At 40.4% G+C, this 20,095-nt stretch overlaps 1 protein-coding gene and 1 long non-coding RNA gene across 2 annotated transcripts in view; one reads left to right on the top strand and one right to left on the bottom strand.

The window, feature by feature from the left end:
* CUBN (cubilin) overlaps window positions 1-20,095 on the bottom strand; it is a 284,343-nt gene that overhangs the window by 241,053 nt on the left and 23,195 nt on the right. The window contains exons 8-16 of the mRNA XM_082452723.1: window positions 19,360-19,463; window positions 13,219-13,345; window positions 12,093-12,255; window positions 9,631-9,762; window positions 8,244-8,339; window positions 6,279-6,397; window positions 5,658-5,844; window positions 4,410-4,522; window positions 1,654-1,888 (exon numbers count right to left, since the gene is read on the bottom strand). Of these exons, the coding sequence (XP_082308849.1) occupies window positions 1,654-1,888; window positions 4,410-4,522; window positions 5,658-5,844; window positions 6,279-6,397; window positions 8,244-8,339; window positions 9,631-9,762; window positions 12,093-12,255; window positions 13,219-13,345; window positions 19,360-19,463 (1,276 nt within the window). The remainder of the gene's footprint in view (window positions 1-1,653; window positions 1,889-4,409; window positions 4,523-5,657; window positions 5,845-6,278; window positions 6,398-8,243; window positions 8,340-9,630; window positions 9,763-12,092; window positions 12,256-13,218; window positions 13,346-19,359; window positions 19,464-20,095) is intronic.
* LOC309656471 overlaps window positions 1-20,095 on the top strand; it is a 518,263-nt gene that overhangs the window by 207,362 nt on the left and 290,806 nt on the right. The gene's annotated exons all lie outside the window — the stretch shown is intronic.

Raw genomic sequence — 20,095 nt, forward strand, 5'->3', positions numbered from 1 at the left:
ACGCTTGCTCTGAGAGAAGCCAACTGCCGTGAAAGAAGTTCCACTACTCTAAGACCACCATAGCAGAGGGGCTACATGTAGGCGCTCAAGTCAACAGCCTGGCTGACTTCTCATCCAGAGGTCAGCCTCAGTTGTTAGCCCTATGAGTGAGTCATCTTGGATTTCCAGCCTCATTGAGCCTTTAGATGACTACAGTCCCAGCCAATATCTCATTGTGACTGCTTAAGAGATCAAGTGATAATTGTTGTGCTGGGACCCTTCCAAATTCCTGGTCCACAAAATCAGAAACATAAGAAAATGATGAATGCTCTACAACACTAAATTTGTGGGTAATTTGTTATCCAGCAATAATAATTCAGAGTGAACTTCCTTAATGTCATAAAAGTTCTTTACAAAAACTTCCGGCTAAAACATTACATTTAAAGGTGAAATATTGAACATTCCCCCATAAGGTTGGTAACAAGACAATGATATCCACTCCATCACTTTTATTCAGCATTATATTAGATGTCCTAGCCAAGAAAATAAATAAGTCAAGGAATAACAGTTAACAAAGATTGGCAAGGAAGTTGGAAAACAGATAACATATTCGCAGGTAACATCACTGTGTATGTAGAGAATTCCGAAAGACTCTACCAAAGAAAATGATTAGAATTGATGAATGAATTTAGCAATATGGCTGGATTCAAAACAAAATATTTTAAAATATTTATACATAGAATACTTCTATATATTAACAAAAAATGAAAAATAAAATTTTAGGAAAATAATATCATTGAACATAGCATAAAACATCAACTAGCTAGGGAAAATATTAGTAAAAGCAGTGGAATGCTTAAGCACTGAAGTCTATAAACCATCGCTAAATTGAAGAGAACTAAGTAAATACAGACAGTCTATGTTTATGGATTGTCAGGGTCAACATTTTTAAGAGGTCATTTCTTCCCAAATTGATTACAGAGTTAATACAATGCCAACAAAATCCCAGTAGATTGTTGGGGGACGTTAACAGGTTGATTCTAAAATTTATATGGAAATGTAAAGGATCTAGCTTATTTTAAAAGAACAAAGTTAGAGGTTTTACACTACCAGATCTCAAGCGTCAGTACGAAGCCAATGTGGCACAGGATAGATAAATAAACCAACAGAAAAGATGAGAAATTCCAGAAATAGATCCACGGATTTATTGATGGGCGAACCGGAGGTTCAGTGTGTGGTTCTCCCTACTTTTTTATATGCTTAAAAAATTCATAGTAAAAAAGTTTAAAAAAGAGTACCCAAACCCAAATAACAACAGAAGGAACAAATCATCCTGTGACATTAAGATAAAAAATACTAAGTGAAGGAGGAGACAATGTCCCCAACGCCCCACAGTATGTACTAGCAGGGGCTATAAAGATGCTGTTCAGTAGTTTCACAGGGGCTGCTTAAAGACGCATGTTTTTTAGGCTCTTTCAATTCATCTAAATTGTATTATCTCTGAACACAAAATGAAAGTCCAGTTCAGTTTAGATTTACTTGATTTTAAACTAATTATAAAAATCATATATCATTAGATCTCAAAACAGCTAATGTATCCAAAAATCTAATACTGATCAAGAAAATTTAATAACCTCAAGAATTTGCTTTATTTCTCTCCATGTTTACACTTACCTGGTGGCTGTGTTTCCCATCTTACTGTAAAGCCTCTCTCATTTCTTAAATGTTCAGAATAGAAATGAAAATAGAGGGTGTTGTCACTACTGAGGAGTTCGTGATGGGGGATGGAGCCACAGAACCTTCCAAGCGGAAATGCCGCAGAGGAATCCCCATCATGAATCTGAAGAAACTCGTGTGGACAATTGTTCACTGATTCTAATTGGAAAAAAGTGAAAGTGATCCGCAGCACCTAAAAATATAAAGGTCACAAGACACTGTTTTTCATTTCTATGTTAATTCTAAAGTATTTCTCCCACTAGTTGGAAGAATTTATATTGAGTCCCTTTCAAGAGATGGATCTATAATTTCCTAAGTATTCACAAAGACATATGACAATTCTATATATTAAATGACTTGTGTTAAAAATTGCTTAGACCTAACCAGCTAATATCAAAAATATTAATATTAATGAAATAGATTTTTAACAACTTTATTGAGGTATAACTGATATAGAAAGAACTGCACATATTTAATGTGTACAGTTTGAGAAGTCTGGACGTATGTAAACACCTGTGACACCATCACCACAGTCAATGTGATAGACATAACCAACACCTTCCAGTTTCCTTCTCTCTCTCTCTCTCGGTGGTAAGAACACAACATGAGATCTATCCTCTTACATCTTGAAGTGCACAATGCTGTATTGTTACCTCAAGGCACCATGTTGTACAGCAGATCTCTAGAACTTATTCACTTACTGTAACTGAAACTTTATACCCATTGAGTTGTTATTCAATGGGTTAATGAAGTAGATTTCAGTAAACTGTCAACTTCATTAAACAAAGGCACTCCAAATGTATAACTAACAGTGCTTCCAAATCAGTAAAATATAACATTTAAACATCTACGTTGAATTAAATTTAACTGACTAATAACCTGTAGCGTGTAGCATACCCACAGTTCATCAGTGACCCCCAGAGATGCTGATTCCTCAGGGGTCTCTGAACCTCTCAACTGATGCCCAGCCTGGATGGACGACCTCGGGTGTAGACAGTAGACATGGCGTAGGCAAGTGTAAAGTGTGCTAGTCTTTGGTGGTTGTATGTCATTGACAGATGAGTAATACCAAGAGTAGACATCACGGGAAAGGTACCATGAAAAGTTCTGAGTATGCAAGTAGGTAAGAATAAACATACAAATGTGTCTTCAAGTTAAAATATTAGAATGTGCAGACTTAAATATAGTAATAAATTAATGAAACATAAAAGACTTTGTGCTGACAACCTCATTTAAAACAGCCAAACTACCAAAAGGAGGCTGTTGAATCTAATTTATGATCTAAAACCACAACAGCATTCAGTTCATGAAAAAGGGGATCAGGATATTTTTGAAATTCTGTGCTACGGTATTTTTAAGATTTGTTACTCAACATTACGTCATTTTTGTCCTTGAAGCAATTTCAATGAAAATCAAATAAATGTTTATGAATTGAACTACCCTTATTTCAATATTACATAAACTGTATTATGTAAACTGTGATGGGGATAAGAAGATACAAAAATCACAATAATCAAGAAAAACAGCATGAAGTTTTCTACAAATTCACAATAAATGCATTAACATTTTTTCACAAAATGACTTTTTCTTGAAAGAAAGATGTTTTCAATGTCAGGAAACAGAATTCATGAAAACTAAATGGAAGGAAGGAAATTCACATAACATACCCACTGGGAGACTGATTTTGGAGTTTATTCTATTGTGGGGTCACCAGGCCCCAAAGAATCCTTGCTCCTCAAGGGAAAAAATATTTCTGACCTTGTACAATGACCTCTGTAACATTAGCTTGCTGGGAAAAATTAATAGGATTTCAAGGGAAAGCCTTAGCTATTCACACATACAACTTTATTTTAATGAGTCCATGTGTTGGTTGAGAAATAAATATTTGGAAAAGTCTGAGTAATTAATGTTGGGGATAAAAGCACTAAAATCCTTGGGCTTGGATCTTAATCTGAAGGGTGTTTGCACAGCAGTTCCATCACTGGAGTCGAATGGCCTGGGTTCAAGTCCCTGCAGGCCACTTACAGACCACGCGCCCCTGGACAGATTTCTCAGCTGCTCAAGGGTAAGATGAGGATAAGAATTCTTATCTTTCAGGGTTATGAGAGTGAAACTGCAATGATTAAATGTATGTGAAGCAATTAGCATAGCACATTGACACAAGCAACGCCACAGAGAAGACTTGGATAAGGAAACCACCTTAATAGCAGTCCCCATTCTGGCATAATAATCAACATAACACTGAGTGATCGCTACCGTCTCGGTAACACTATGACTGTACAAATTACTGGCTTGCTGTCGGCCAACCCATGTAGCATCCGTAGTGGACAAAGCATGGACTTTGAAAGACAAACTTGGCTTTGAAATCCAACTAGTCCAATTACCAGCTAAAGAATGTTTTTAAAAAATTACTTATCTTCTCGTAGTTTCCATTATTTCATCTATAAAATGAGGATACTAGTACTTTAATTCAAAGAATTAGTATAAAGTTTTGAGAAAGGTATGCAAAATACTCAGCCCAATGCTTGATACTTAGAAAGTCCTCAATATAAGGTATGACGATAGTTATAGATAATTAGTATACATATAGTACAGATAATTCAACTATCATATAGTTGAATTATCATTATGTGTATTTTATGTAATATATACACATACTACATGTTCGTACATATAAATGAAGTGTACACTTGGATGGGAGATACTGTATTTACCTTTCCCTCTTCAGTTCGGATAACCCAGAAGCAGTTAACGTCATGAACATAACCAACATCAGGGCTCATGTAGCTGAAGCTTCCATTCATCCCTGAGAGGGACCCTCCACAAACTGCAAAGGAAAAGAAGATGAGCTGTGCTTTTCAGACACTCTGAAAAGGCTCGCCCTGCTGCCGAAGCTTTTAGAGAACTCCGAGTAATTCTCGTTGGAGACAAAAGCCCTGCCATTCTTTCTTCTCCCCTGTCTCCCTTCAACATCCACCCAAATCCCACCTCGTGTTCAAAGCCCAGCTGATGTCTCCTCATCTCCGCCTGAATTTCCCTGCCTCTTGGGGTTTTCTCCGGCACCCATTCCCTCTGTCTCTGTGACACCTGACACAGTTTAATTCTTATCTTTAGCTCCCGTCTCTCCTCTGTCGTTGTGTATCGTCTTGTCTCAACTGGAAGATAAGCTGATAATAGGTGGAGACTATTTTATTTTCTGTTTCCTTATTTCTCCACAGGGTCTACTAGAGTTGTAAACACACAGCAGTCTCAATAAATGTGCCGATTCAGAATCAGGAGGAATGAGGGAGGGGTGGAGCAGTCAGAAGAGGTTTACGGAGGAGGCTGAATAAGAAGTACTCCTGAGGGACAGATACATTTGGATGGGAAGCAAAGAAGGAATTTGGAGAGGTTTGGGGAGAGAAATTTCCCAAATAAAGGAACACAGCCGAAATGCGGTGGCATATGGGGTCAAGAGAGAAGGAAATCTGTCTGGTTTGAAAGGGCGTACTTTTAGGGAACTAGTGAAAAATAAGGTTAGATGGATAGGGTGAGGCCTGGTTATAGAGGATGATTGAAAAACAGTCCCAAACTTTATTTAACAGACAAAAGGGAGGCACTGTATATTTGAGAGCAGGAGAGTGACATGATTACGTGTAATGTTCCCGGGAAATGAAATGGCTGCTATAGAGAAAACTCTCTCTTAGAAAACAACAATACCTTTAGCATATTTTGTTTTCAAAATGGACATAATGAAAGTGGCAAATATGGATTTAATTTTTCCTTTGATGAAAAAGTTTCTATGGCTTGAATTGAAATATATATCTACCTTGTGAAGTTCACACCATTTCTGCAAGGGAAGACTTAGTTCTAAGCCTTGAGCAACTGAACAAGAAAGCAGGTTCAAAATCTGCAGCAGGACTCACTCGAGGATGATACTTCTAACCTGTGAGCATCTGTGGTACAAGAAATGCTGAGCGTACCTTGCTGGGGAATCTGACAGAGAAATCCAGTCCAGAAACGTGTGCATTCACAACTGAAAGCATTAATGCCATCAACACAGGATCCCCCATTCAGACAGGGGTTGCTCAGACACTCGTTGATGTTTTCTGTGCAGTTGATACCTGCCCAACCTGATTCACAGTTACAAAGATACCCAGAGACTGTTTCCTAAGGGAAGAAGAAACATAATGTCATAGAACAAAGGGACAGACAATAAGCTGGAACCAACCCAAATAATAAAGAACAGCAGTGCTATGTATTCTGTGTGGAAGGTGTCGAACCATAAGCATCTTCCAGTAGCCTAACTTGTACCGATGCATTTCAATGGTAATTGCAAAGTATAAGAAATCAGATGTATTTGGGTCAAACTGCAGGCTTTGTTTTACCGCTTTGTAAATCACTGAGAGAAAGAATGAACTCATTGGTTTTTCCTGGGAACTAAAGTTAGTACCTACCTTTTATCTGAAAGTTATTGACAGTTGTTTATCTTAAGTTTGAATCATTACCTTAAAATCTGTAAATCATAGAAAACATATTTCTCAGAAGTGAAACTACAATTATTCTCCAGTACTCAGTTTCCCCAGGAAGAGGAAAGGACTCACTTTGCACTGTCCATGTACACAGGGGTGACTCAGGCAAATGCTGCTGAGCTGCGCACATCCATGTGGCCCATAACCGCTTCCAGTATATCCCGGGAGACAGGTGCACACCGGTAGGGAACCTGGTTAGAAATACAAATGGATGCGTAAATACAGGTCCCCTCCATGCTGACCCAGTAACAAAACTCAGGCTCTGTCGTCTAAACAAGGAATCGTCAAAGTCTACACATCCCCAGGGGCAGACAAGGCAAGGTAGGAGGAGAAAATATTAGAATCTTTTTTTTTTCTAGTTTTTATCTTAAGAATAAGAAAGACATGACACATTTGCAATATTTATTGGCAGGTTGACACTGGTGCTGTCAGCCTGTATGTCATGGTCCTGAGTTGTGTACAAATGTGAGGCATGCCAAGGAAAAGGGGAGTTTCTTATCGTGGAGGGGCTGACGGCAGGAAAGAGCATTCCTCTGGGGACAGCGTCTGTTGCAAGCACTGTACACACACTGACTCAACCCTCTCGAGAGCCCTGTAAATAGGTGCGATTATAATTTCCATTTACAGATGAAGACAAAGCACAGAGAGATGAAGTGCCTTTCATCAGGGACACACAGCTAGAACATGGTGGAGCCCAGGGAAAAGTAAAATCCAGTCTTCTTCTAGAATTCATGCTCCTAACCACTTCAGTAGGCTGTTAATCATTTAAAAAACACTTAAAGAGTTATACACATATATACGTGCATATATATATACACACATATTCTTTCATATATGTGATATGACAAGTTAGCAAAAATAAAAGTGGTATTTTGAAATAACGAGAGATATGATACGGTATTCAATAAATGGAGTTGGGGCCACCTATTTGGACAAAAATATCAAATTAGACCTCTATTTGATGCTATAGATAAAAACAAATCTTTAAAAGACCAAAGATTTTAATATTAAAAATAAATGAGAGTACATGTACTCGACTATTTTTAAAGAGTTTGGTAGGGAAGACCAAATTACCAGAGGAAAAACCCTAAAAGAAAACATTTACCTTTTTGACTACATAAAAATTTTAAACTTCTATATAGAAAATACAACCAAAAAATTGAAATAAAAACAACATCCAGGAAAATTACATGTAAAATATAAGACAGATAATGAGATAATATCCTCATAGTACCTGATGAAATTTTACAAATCAGTAAGAAAGCAGATGAACAAAGGACATGAAAAAAATTTTTAAATGGCCAGTAACTGTCTAAAAAGTATTCATTATGAATTATTAGTAATCAGAAAGTTTTTTGATTTAATCAAAATTAAAATAATGAGAAGGCAATTTTTGCCTATAAAATTGACCAAAACGAAAAATAGCAATAGTACCCTTTATTGTCAAGGGTGGGGTAAATGTATATTTTCACACACTGTTAATGAGCATATAAATTGATATATTTTCTGGGAGAAAATTTAGTAATATGTATGTATTTTTTAAATTGTAGGAGGTGAAGCTTCTTTTATGCAGCACAGCAGACCCTGTTGGTTTTCACCCTAGATCCATTTGCCCCTCCTTAGTAGTGAACTCCTTATTTTAACTGGGGGCATGGGCACCTGAAATAAAGATTACATTTCCCAGCTTCCCTTGCAGCCAGGCTCAGTGCAGCCAAAGGCCCAGAAAGGGGAGTCCTTAAAGAGAGCTGACAGGTCCTCCTTCCTCCTTTTCTCCTTCCTGCTGGAATACAGTCATGCATCTATCAGCTGGCTTAATTATCTTGGGAAATAATTGCAAAAATTAGAGCAGATAATAAAAGAGCATAGCCTATTGCATTTTTAAAAATCCAAATGTATAGTTTTATAACATGGATTAATTTTTGGTTTGAAGACCAAAGTAAGAATTTTGAAAATAGAGGATTTTGATTCTAAAATGTTGATTTGCTTTAGAAGGTCATATTACAATACCCCAAACCAGAGGGAGAGATGAGTCATTACCCAGAACCGAGGAGCATGACGCGAGTGGGTGGCAGCCTCCGTTATTGACCGAGCAGAGGTCTATGAGGGTGCAGACTCTTCCATCGCCCTGGTACCCTGATCACAGCAAGAGCAGGGCCATGAAAAACAACGTCAGGAATATGCAAGAAGAAGAATCCCAATCTAAGAATCAAATATCACAGGAACCAGACCAACCAGAGATCTTCCACCATCAAAACAGAAAATGTAAATGTAATGTGTCATAAATAAAATTCCATAGTTAAGAAAATGGACAGGGACTTCCCTGGTGGCGCAATGGATAAGACTCAACGCTCCCAATACAAGGGGCCTGGGTTCAATCTCTGGTCAGGGAACTAGATACCGCATACATGTCACAACTAAGAGTTCGCAACACATGACTAAGGAGCCCACATGCCACACTAAGAAGCTGGCGAGCCGCAACTAAGGAGCCCACCTGCCGCTACTAAGGAGCCCACCTGCCGCAACTAAGGAGGCCTGAAGCCGCAACTAAGGAGCCCACATGACACAACTAAGGAGGCCTGAAGCCGCAACTAAGGAGCCCACATGACACAACTAAGGAGGCCTGAAGCCACAACTAAGGAGCCCACGAGCCGCAACTAAGACCCAGTGCAACCAAATAAATAAATAAAATAATAAATAAATATTAAAAAAAGAAAATGGACAGCAAGAATTAGGAACCTGATTTCAGAAACAACATTCAGGGTTGTTTCTAATGACAAAAATAAAACTAAAAAGACAAATGAAACTACTGGGAGACTTAGAAAGTGCTGACACCAAGGAAGTTGACATTTTTTAATTACAGTGACTTTGAAGATCTTGGAGCTGAATTATTCTAAAAGTCCAAATTACTGTTATTTCATGTTAATAAAACATACAGGGTTTCAGTTTACCCCTTAGAATTCCCTGAACTTCTTGGATAGTAACTCAGTTTAGGTTAGAGAATAGGAGTCATGACTTCTTTCCAGAAGAGAAGGGAAACTCACATGTATGATATGCCTACTATTACGTCTGTTATTTAGTTAACTTTATATGGAAAACATCTCATGAGTTCATTATATTAATAAATTATTTGTGGCAACAATAGGTCTGTGATCCACAGAGAAAATCTGTCAAGTTCTGCATTATCTCAAGAGGCTATTTCACAGTTTGTAAAGGCTTATTGTTTTCCATTGATATTCAAAATATGTTTTATTTCTTTCTTATCACATAGCTGAACTAATGTGCCCTGGATCCATAAGTTAAGTAAAACTTTTTGCACTATTCAGTTTGTCTCCTTAGACATAAGTCCTGTTTACAATGGAACACAAGAGCCTGTTTTCAAATGCATGTTTTGCCCGTAAGGGCATCAGGACATTTGGTGTAGCACCTGGCGGACAGTGATGACAGTGGTAAGATCCAGGTGTGTTTACACACTCAACAGGTGGAGCCACAGAACAACCGCCGTTGCTTATCTCACATTCATTGATATCTTCACAAATGTGTCCATTTCCTTGCCAGCCTAGAAAAACAGGTTTGAAAAGTTAGCTCTTCAATAGTTAAACACACATGAAAACCTGCTTAACTGTGTGAGGAACCACTGATTAAAATGAGATATACTCTACCTATCAGATTGGCAAAAATTGTTTTAAATACTTACCATCAAATTCCTGCAAAGAGGTGGGCACATGGGGTAGTCTTATATGCTGTTAGTCAGAAGTTAAATTAATAAAACCTATCGGGAAAGAGATCTAGGAGTATTCGTTTAAAATTTTAAAATACATACCTTTTGACTAACAATTCCACTTCTTAAAACATATTCTGCAATGATAAAACTGTCAGTACATAAAGATGTAGGTAAGCTGGTATCTACTGCAGCATGGTTTAATGGGGAAAAAAACTCTCAGTGGTCTATAGGAGCATAGCTGAAATATTATGATTCATCTATACCATTGGATGCTAAAAGCTATTTTAATAATATGTGCACACATACTGAAAGAATTTTCCCGTATTATTTTAATGGAAAATACCAAATTTTAGAAATATATGCTGGGCTGTGATCCCAGTTTGGGGAAAGAAATTTTTTTAAACCTGCATATAGGTCTGTGTGCTTGTATAAGTGAAGGAAAAGGCAGAAGAGGAGAGAACCAGTTGCTAACAGTGGTTTCATCAGGAGAAGGAGCTTGAAGAAGAAAGGGATTGTCATGTTACTTGAGACACAGCTGTTTTATTCAACTGTTGAGTTTTATTACTCAATTGAAATGATTTAAAATTATAAGAATTTTTAAAACATTTTAAATCCTTCAAAATATTTATTTTCTTTGATCTAAGTAGGGAACCCTTCTAAAAATCTACCTAAGAAAATTATCACATTTGTGGGTGAATAGTTGAATGCATAGAAAAAAGCTGGGAGGAAATATGTTCAAACATTAGTGGTGGTTCTGAGTGATGACTATATATTTTTTCTGTTGTTTTTTTTGTAATTTTATAGTTTCTTTATATTTTATAAGAGCATATATTGCTTTGATATTCAGGGAAAACTAAGGTGATTGACAGGAAAACAAAAAGTTTGTGTTTCTCTTTTTCCTCTCCAACAATAAAAAGAAAAACGTAAGAACACCTTTGCCCAGGTTATACTTTAAATGATTTACTTTTCTGATTTCTAGTTTTTAAAGATTGTCATTGGCAAATTACCTTCAAGAACATGATTATTTGCCCATTTTGCTTGCCCCTGAGAACTAAGAAGGAAAAGGTCTTGACGTGTTTTCTTCAGCGTCTTTCTAGCTGTACAAGATCTAAACGTGTAAGTTGAAGAAAGTCACTAAACCAGACATTGTTAAGGGAACCAACAGGCACGTGAGGCTCCCTGGCAAGAGAGAATAAGGGAGAACTCAACAGCTCGGCTCTCACCCAGGGCCAAGCAGACCTGGGTTTGGATCCTGACTGAGGCTAAGCTCTTGGATCTTGGGCAAGTTATTTACCTTCTCTGAGGTTCAAGTTCTTATATTTCAAAATGGGAATAATACTAATTCCCACCATTTCTTGTTTCTGTTGCAGCTGCATGAATTAGAAACTGCCTAGCACAGTGCCTTAATGACATTCTCATAAGGAATAGCTGCAGTTATTATATTCTTCTTGGGTTCCGCTTTCTAAGAACACCGAAGGAGGGCAGACGGGCCTTGTAAACTCTCTGGGGTCTGGTCGATTGCTTACCAGTGCACCCAGATCAGTGCTCAGCTCACAGCAGGTGCTCTGCAAGCATGCCTTGAAGGGAGGAGGATGATCTCACAGTAAGAAATGAAGCTTTGACTCAAACCCAGGCAGTCTCTGAGCCCTGAGTCCACATTCTCAGGGACCTCCCCTGGAGGTTCGGTCTCTGTGGGTCTGTGATGGGGCTGGACGACCCTGTTTACAGCCAGGCCCCAGGCTCTTCTAACGACACACCCAGGTGAGGACTACTGGACTCTAGTGAACACAGTCAGAGCTCAGGTTGCCCAAGTCTACCATCATCTGGTTCATATGAAAGGTGGGACCAGAGCACGTGTCTTTTGATCTCAAGTCTAATCAGTTCACAGCCATAGCAACAAAATGTTTGACCTCCCAAACTCTATGGCTAACCCTGGCCCCAAAATTTGACTCTGGCACACTTTGGGACAAACCCCCCATTTCTTTTGTTGAATTGTTACAGCAGTAAGATGGTCTGGAGTGGGATTTAGTGAATCAGGACATGAAACTGGATCGGAAGCCATCCCGAAAACAGCGTTCTTATCCCTCGGCAGTGGAAAGAACTTTGTTCTGGCGTTTTGCCTGGCTGCCAGGCATCTCTGGCCGGGCGGGGACATGTCCATATACCTGCGGGACAGGCGCCACAATAGAAGGAGCCCGGCGTGTTGAAACACTGCACAAGCGCTGAGCAAGGCGCAGGCCAGAGGCTGCACTCGTCTGTGTCCAGCGTGCAGGCCATGCTGTTCGACGGGGCCGTCCACCCGGCATCACAGAGGCAGCTGTACCTGGGCTGGCAGGACGACAAGGGTGTGAAGAAAGGCAATCAAGAAAAATGAGCACGAAAAGCCTTTGGAAATCTCACCGAGCCCACAGGAAACTGATTTTTCCTCTAACGTTCATTTCCATGAGGCCAGTGGAGTGGCTTCTCTTTTTCTTCCCATATGATTAAGCATTTAGACCAGACCATGAAAAAAAGAGAAACAGCTTTATTTTAGAATAAGGGAAACCTGTCATTTGCTCCCAAAGATGCCTGGGAAAGAGTAGCAACAATCAAGAGCTGTTAAGTCAATATAATTAAAGTCAATCAACTCAGCCTGCTCTGCTTTTCGAGGGAGAAACACCCATGTAGGCACAGACCTTGGAAAATCAATTCTGTTTGTTTCCTTTTTGAAGGTTCCACCCACCACCACCCCTCCCACCATGGCTGGAAGGGAACCATTTTCCATCACATGGGCAGAAAAAAATAGAACTAAAAATAAAGACCGGAAGGTCTCCAGCAAGGCCAAGTGGGCCAGGGCTGGGCGACCTTGAGGGCCAGGAATCAAGGTCGCCAGGACCCAGAGCACAGGGGACGCTCAGGGAGGTAGAGTCTGCAGCAGTCACAGGGGCTCAGGCGGCCAGAAAAATCCAGACTCCTTAAAATTGAATGCTACAAACAAGGGCAGGCCTTTTGTGTTGCCATGTCTTGTCACCGTTAAAACTCACAAGGCCAAGAGAAGGTCATGTCTCACAGCGAGATTCATGGACGAATAATAAAAAAATGCTCGGATTTATATAATGAAATCAACCTCTGGGTCCCGTTTTCTGTTTATTTATAGACAACGGTCACAACCTTGCTCATCTGAGGCCAGCTTAAGGGCAGGACGTGGCTCCCCTCTGCAGACCCACAGGGTCCTGCTTGTACACGGCTATGCAGAGGGAGGAACTAATACCCAGGCCTCTCCCGAGGGGTCCCACTCCGCAAGACACCCACCTCTCCAGCCTGCACCCGGACCAGATCCTCGCAGATGCCGTGGACACAGCGCACCTGGGAACCCCCCTCACAGTCATCGTATTTGGATGCACACTGGGGGCCGTGGGTCTCAGGCGAGCAGAGACAACTGTTGGTCACACAAAGCACAACGTCAGGACCTGTTTCTTAGCATCAATAAAAAAATAGCAGTAATTCCGATTGCAGGTCAGTGATCTTCACGTGGAATCATAAACCAGCAAACCAGATTTACTGGCTGGCGTCTTGGGAGAAAACCACTGTGCTCTTCTTTAAGCGGCAGATTGAGTAAATGTGTTATCATGTCAAATATGGGGTGAGAGGGCACGACTACCACTATAAATTCTTCTGCTATCAGGTCATCAAACAGTGCTTTCAAAGGTCAGCCATCTATAAACTAAGGGGGACGGAGCTCCTCAGGATGGTACAGGGAGAGATCATCGCAGCCTTTCAAAGTCCATCCAGCTGGACCCGCCAGTAAGCCCAGGTGACCCTGACTGAATGGATAAGTTCCCGAATATTCTCTAGGCTTGCATAACCTCACCAACAGTGGTATATCCACATCTCAGAGTCTATGATGATGGTGATTATACTACAAGGGCAACACTTCTATCCATAAGACAGGAGTTAACATAGTAACATTTCTTCCATTGTCACATTGTAACTCACAAGATGTAATTATCACATATTACCTAAACTAGCCCTGGGTGTTTTGTCATGAGATTTCAGTTCCATAATAATCAAATAAGCAAAGTGGTTTTAAGCTATCATAATCTTAAAGTTTCTGAGTTAGTTTTATATCTGTCCTGCAGCTTCAGAGGGAATGTGGACGGTGTGAGATGGTGGCTGGGGGAAGGGGGGGAGGTAGAGGAATCACAGAGCTACACTTCTTTACACACGTCTGAGCACAGCTGATGGAGCGAGAGCCAGGCCCGCAGGGCACTGTTTGCCTGACTTGAGCCATGTTGGCCACTGGGGCCAAGGGCAGAGTCAAGGTACGAGGAGGACCTGTGTGGCCATGGACCGTGAACTAGTTTCTGAGTGTTCTGGAAAAGGGGCCACTCTACCTGGTAAAGAAGCTCTTTTAACGATACGTGCTGAGGCACAAAGAGCTCAGCTGATGTCCATGGATAAAAACAAATGTGTGATTGGCAGTGAGGGAAAGGGGAGCTTGGTTGTTGGAGAAGCTCCAGGAGCCACAGTCTGGGCACAGAACTCGGTGTAGCCGTGGAGGCCTCAGAAACAACTGCTGTGGTGGCACCTTCGAGTGGGTTCTAAGGAAGAAAGAGACCAACAAATGTGGCCGGAGATGGAGAGTAAGAGTATGGTGGATACCATTCAGGCACTCACATGTGGGGTTGCCAGACCTAGCAAATAAAGATCCAGGATGCCCGGTTTAAAATTTGAATTTCAGATAAATACTTCTTTGGTATAAGTATGTCCCATGCAATTTGCAACATCAATATATAATTCTGTAAAACCTGTTCCATTAATAAATTACATTTCTGAGCATTCCAAGGTTGCCTTTCTCATTAAGCTCATAGATTGATAGCTATACATGATTAAACTGAAAAAGAAATTCAATTATTCATTCCTTACCCATAAGCTATTTATCTTCTGCTCATCTCTCTTTTTCCATACTCCCCCTCTCATATTCTCCTCCCTTTCCTCTTCACTCTCCCAGCCTTACACAGAATATTCTTTCAGACAATTTAATTAGACTCTTGGAGATGGCAGGACTTTGGACCATCTCTTGCACACATTTGAGGATCTGATCCAGGTGGCTTCCTGGCTAAAAGTTTATTTTACCAGCACCTCCACCCACCAAAGGAAAATTTTTTTAATCTTTAAACCAACTATTACTAGCTTTCTGAGTCTATGATGTATGAGAAGTCTGAGTATTCAGGAACCCATGGGACAAGACTGCCTAGGTTTAAATCTTGACCCTTCCTGTTAACTCTTCACCTTAGACCATGTAATAATTACTCCCTCTGCCTCTGTTTCTTGTAAAATATAAGTGCTAATCTATGAACACTATTTTCACCTTGGGGTCTAAAGGCATTTTCCTGTAGGAAGTGCTCAGGAAACTGCATTTATCTTATCACTAAGTGATTTACTATTGGAAAAGGACTTGAAATTTGAGAAGAGCTGCAGTTAAGTCCTCTCTCTTCCTTCTCCCTTGCTATTGTCATTTGGAGAGGAGTATATTTTAATTCTACGTACTTCCCTAATGAGCTACAAAGTATACTTCTTTCATTAAGTTTAGATAACATGAGAAGAAGAAAGCCTAAGGGGAGGAAGGAAGCCAAATACAAGAGCAATTTCCTTACTATGATCCTCAAAGACAAATATTTTTAATCCCATTTTACTGGCAAGGTTCAAATTGCCCAAGGCACAGAATTAGCAATTGGCAGAAGATGAATTAAAAGGTAGGTCAGTGTTATTCCTGTACTATTGTTTTTCCACATCGCATTCCCATGTTCTGAAAGGGAGAGTTAGTTGAAGACTTTCCATTTCTACATGTCTTTTTAACATAACAGTGTTTGCATGCAAAATGTATATTCTCAAGGTGTCTGCATACACCCTTAAGGAAAAAGAGTAGTGAATTATATGCCTCCCTGAAGAAGTCACTTTTGTAATGACCTTCTATTGCTGATTTGGTTCCAGCAGAAAAAAACTAGGCTTTTCCATCTTCAAAAACGCTGCAAGTGCATTTGGCAATTGAGACGAGGTCACATATATTTTCATGGTCATAGTTTAACTTGTGCTAGAGTCCATGGTTCAATATTAATATAACTGACTAACTAAAAGAGGTAATATGTTTAATACCTAACTACCATCTGAGCTAAAACCAGATGATCCTCCATCATAAGCTCTGCCTGTCTTAAAATCTACCAGTGATAAGAATGGAAATAAGTAAAATAAAATATGATAAACACCATTGTGTTCTTGGAGAAAAAACAAACAACAAACTCAACTTTTTTTTTTTTTTTTTTTTTGCCCTGTAAAGCCTTCTAGATCTGAGCCTGAAGTACATAACATGCACCATCCATGCATGGCCAATGTGGATCCCACGGACTGTCTCAGACCCACAGTCAGCAGGAAACAATAGGAATTACTTCTTCAGAATAAAGAGGCAATAACAGTATTGAGAAGTGGCAAAATATTACCTGTTAGCTATCTGAGCGCTTGGGACAAGACCACGAGCCACAGGAGTCGGGGAAAACAGACGATGGTTTTTCTTGCTCTACTTGCATTAGTCCAAGAAAGAATTTTTACCAGAAATTTTTCTGTGAAATGGGGCTTCCAATGAATTAGTATTTGCATAGCGCTTTATCTTTCAAAGGTCTTTATAATTAAAAATTATTAATCCCCTTAAATAAAGACTCCTTTGTCTCCCTCAAGGAAGCGGGCTCTAAGAGTCAGAGACTGAAGAAGGCTGCAAATCCAGAGCAAACTCTGCTCACCACAGACACATTTCTGCACATCCAGATTATTCAACAGGGTCTCAAGTTTGCCTTCATCAACTGCCCACAGAAGTTTCCAGAAGGGGTTTCTAGTCTCAGGGAAGCTACTGATTAACAAGGATTTCACCTCACGTAATTAGTAGAACTCGAGAAAATAGCTAAAGGATCTTTGTTTCATTCCACACTGATTCCACAAAGCAAGCATTTAATCTTATGCTCATGTACATTTTTCGATATGCTCTTTTATTCCTTCAGAAAGACTTCATCATATGCCTGAATGAGAGTATTTCGGTCATAGATAATCAACTGGAATCCATGAGGCTTCATAAACCATCCCCACAGCAAGAAGAAACCAGATTGGGGTGCTGTGCCCCCTAACGTCCTCCAGCAAATCTATGAAGGGCAGAAACTAGAAACCAAAACCATTCCAGGGTCAGCACAATCAGTCCTTGGGCTTTCTTTGATAGGACGGTGCAAGAGAAAATAATTCAGTGCTGCCCTATCAAGCTGAATCTGCCATTTAGGCAGCTCTCAACAAATACAGTGGCCCTCTCTCCCTCCCTCCCTCCTTCCCTCCCTCTCTCCTCTCTCTCTCTCTCTCCCTCACTCCCTCCTTCTCGTTTGTATCTGGAAAAATTAACCTCTGACATGCAGCAAATACTTGCGTTAAAATTTTTCTTTTCTTTTCCATTTTGCAGGGGTAAAAATACAAATTTGTCCTGGGGGGGAAAATATGATTTTGGCTCCGTCTATGGGTCTCTCCTCCCTGCTGCACACATTTGTTATTGTGTTGACTTGCAAGACTCCAGAAGACAGTGATGATAACAGAAGACCAAGAGTGAGAACTAATCTCCAGGACATTCCTCAGTAACAGGAAGGTGGGAACGATTAGTGCTAGGAGTCATTTGCCACCGATATCTGCAAGCAGCAATTTTCATTGATAAGTGCCCATAAACAGAAATGAGGAGATAATGCTTTCAAGGCAATGAAAGATTACACCTGCATTCTGGATCTGGCCCAAGCTTGAATGTTTATAAAAGCAGGGATCAGGGGGTTCCTTTAAATGAGAAACAAAATCCAGAGAGCAAAAGGCTCTTTAAGAATGTAATAGTTCATTTACATCACAGGCGGTACAGTGTGCATGACATTTAAACTCACAGACACATCCACCAGAAGTTTGAATGAGTTAAGTTTGTAACTTGCAATGAGCAAAAAATTTTAAGATCAGGTCAAAAGAACAAAAGGATCAACTAAATGAAAAAGAGGAAGATTGGGGTTGCTTTTTGAGAAAATAGTGTGTGAACAGATGACAAGGCCAAAACCAAAATTACTGTGCTCATTTTTGCTGGACAGGTCAGAATGGATTCTTACAAGGGGATTGAAGAATAAGACATCAGGGATACTAGCGAGAGAGTAAATGATTTCTCTTTACTCCAGTGAGGTCACACCCAGAGATTTTGTCATAACAGAACCAATTTCTTTATCTTTGAATAATCACAGAATATAGGAGATCCACCAAACTATAGGGAAAGATAATGTCTAGAGGTTTGGGGTTTCTTTTAAGTGATTTTTAAGAAACTACAGAAACAGTTTGACGTTGATCTGCCATACATGTTTGGACTTGATTATCTAACAAGATAGTGCATCAGCCAGTGTAGCTTTCAAGACCAATATTCCTAGAGTTTGATGGGAACATGGACGCATCGGGATGCCTAAGTCGGCTTTGTAAGGGAAGGGAAGTTCTCCTGCAGAGGGCGATGCCTGAGCAGAGCAGGAGAATGCAGTAGACGAGCCACGTGACAGAGGCAATCAGAAGAGAAGACGGGGGAGGCCTGACGATTGTGCTGAGGGCCTGATGGCTAACTGAAGAAAGACAGTGAGCGTGAACCGTGTGAAGAGAACCTCGGTTCAGTCTCTGCTCTGGTGACGGCGAACACTGCACTTAGCGCTTGAATGGAGATGTCCTGATGTGATCTATCAGCTCTCTGCTCTGTGGAATGAGGGCAGCAGGGGCTCGCTGGCATGGGGGGTGGTGTCCCTCCCTCTTCTACGTAAGGCTCTTCAGCGGCTGCCGCTTTGATGCTCTGACTCCTGCTAACCCTTCAGCCTCATCTTGCCCCGGGCCATCCTCACTCTCTACCCCAGCCATGGTGGCCTCCTTCCCGTTCCTCAGAGATTCCAGAGAAAGGATTTCTTCATGGGGTGAGAGCTGAGGTCACACAAGCTTTTTTCCATCTAAGTAAATAGCTACGTGTATGTTAAATAAGCACCACGTGACTTCCCCAGGGAGCACCTAATTTTGCTGGTAATACAGACGCTTAATCTTGGACACTTTTAACCAGGGGATGTCTTAGCCCTTCAAAAACACACCCTAATATTTTTTTTAAAAACCAAAAAAACAGGCAAAAGTGACAGTCAGTTTTGAGCTAAAGCTTTAAGAGACTTTACATATTTCTGTTTAGCTCTCTGGGGGCTTTTGACCTTGGCCATGAGAAGGACATTTCTCAGGCAGCTGGGACACCTCCAGCCCAGGCCTAAGAATGAGACATGCAGACCAAACCTAAATGAGGTGGAGCCACCGTGGCCAATATGCAGACCTGTGAGTATGAAAAATAAATACATATTGGTTTAAAAAAAAAAAAGGAAAGAAAAAAGTCACCTGTAACTTCCTGCTGTATTTATACACGTGGCTCCATTCTGGCAGCCCAAGGGTGTTCCTGAGTAAATCTCACATTCGTTAACGTCAACGGAGCACAGAGGACCCTGCGTTCAGACAAAGAACAAAGTCAGGTGTCGCAGGTCACAGAGGCATCTGGGGCCAGTCTTCACAGGATACGTTGAAGGATTTAAACACAGACAGTAAAGAAATCCTCGGTCAAGCCAAATACATTAAAATTGAGACAGATCTCCAGTCATCCTTCCTCTGGAACTCAGGTATGGCCCAACAGAGACAAAGAGCTCTTCGCAGATCACACCACTCACATGAGAAGAATCCTTATACAGACTAACCCTCATTTCACTATGGAGCTCTGCCTGGGAATAGTCACATAATTTCTTTTTAATGCACATGTCAGGAACATTTTCATCATTAATAGAAAAGGGCAGGAAAATGTACAGGCTATATCAGGATTTGTTTAGTACTTTCAAGGTTGAACCATTTAAATTCATGCTAGCCAGAATAACACGTAGTATCCAATCCAGTGAACCCTCCTTAAGACGGCTCAGTATTCAGTGGGTGATAGAATCATGCCCGCCGCTGTTTGGATTTTGGCGTACGTGGTGTCATTCATTCTGATTCAGGAGACCACAGAATCCTAGAAACCTTGGATGGAGAATTAAATATGTCTGAAGGACTCCAAGGAAACCAGCGATGCTGACTCACCATCATTTTTAAC

Source organism: Balaenoptera physalus (assembly GCF_965194825.1).
Source record: "Balaenoptera physalus genome assembly, chromosome: 2".
NCBI lineage: Eukaryota > Metazoa > Chordata > Mammalia > Artiodactyla > Balaenopteridae > Balaenoptera > Balaenoptera physalus.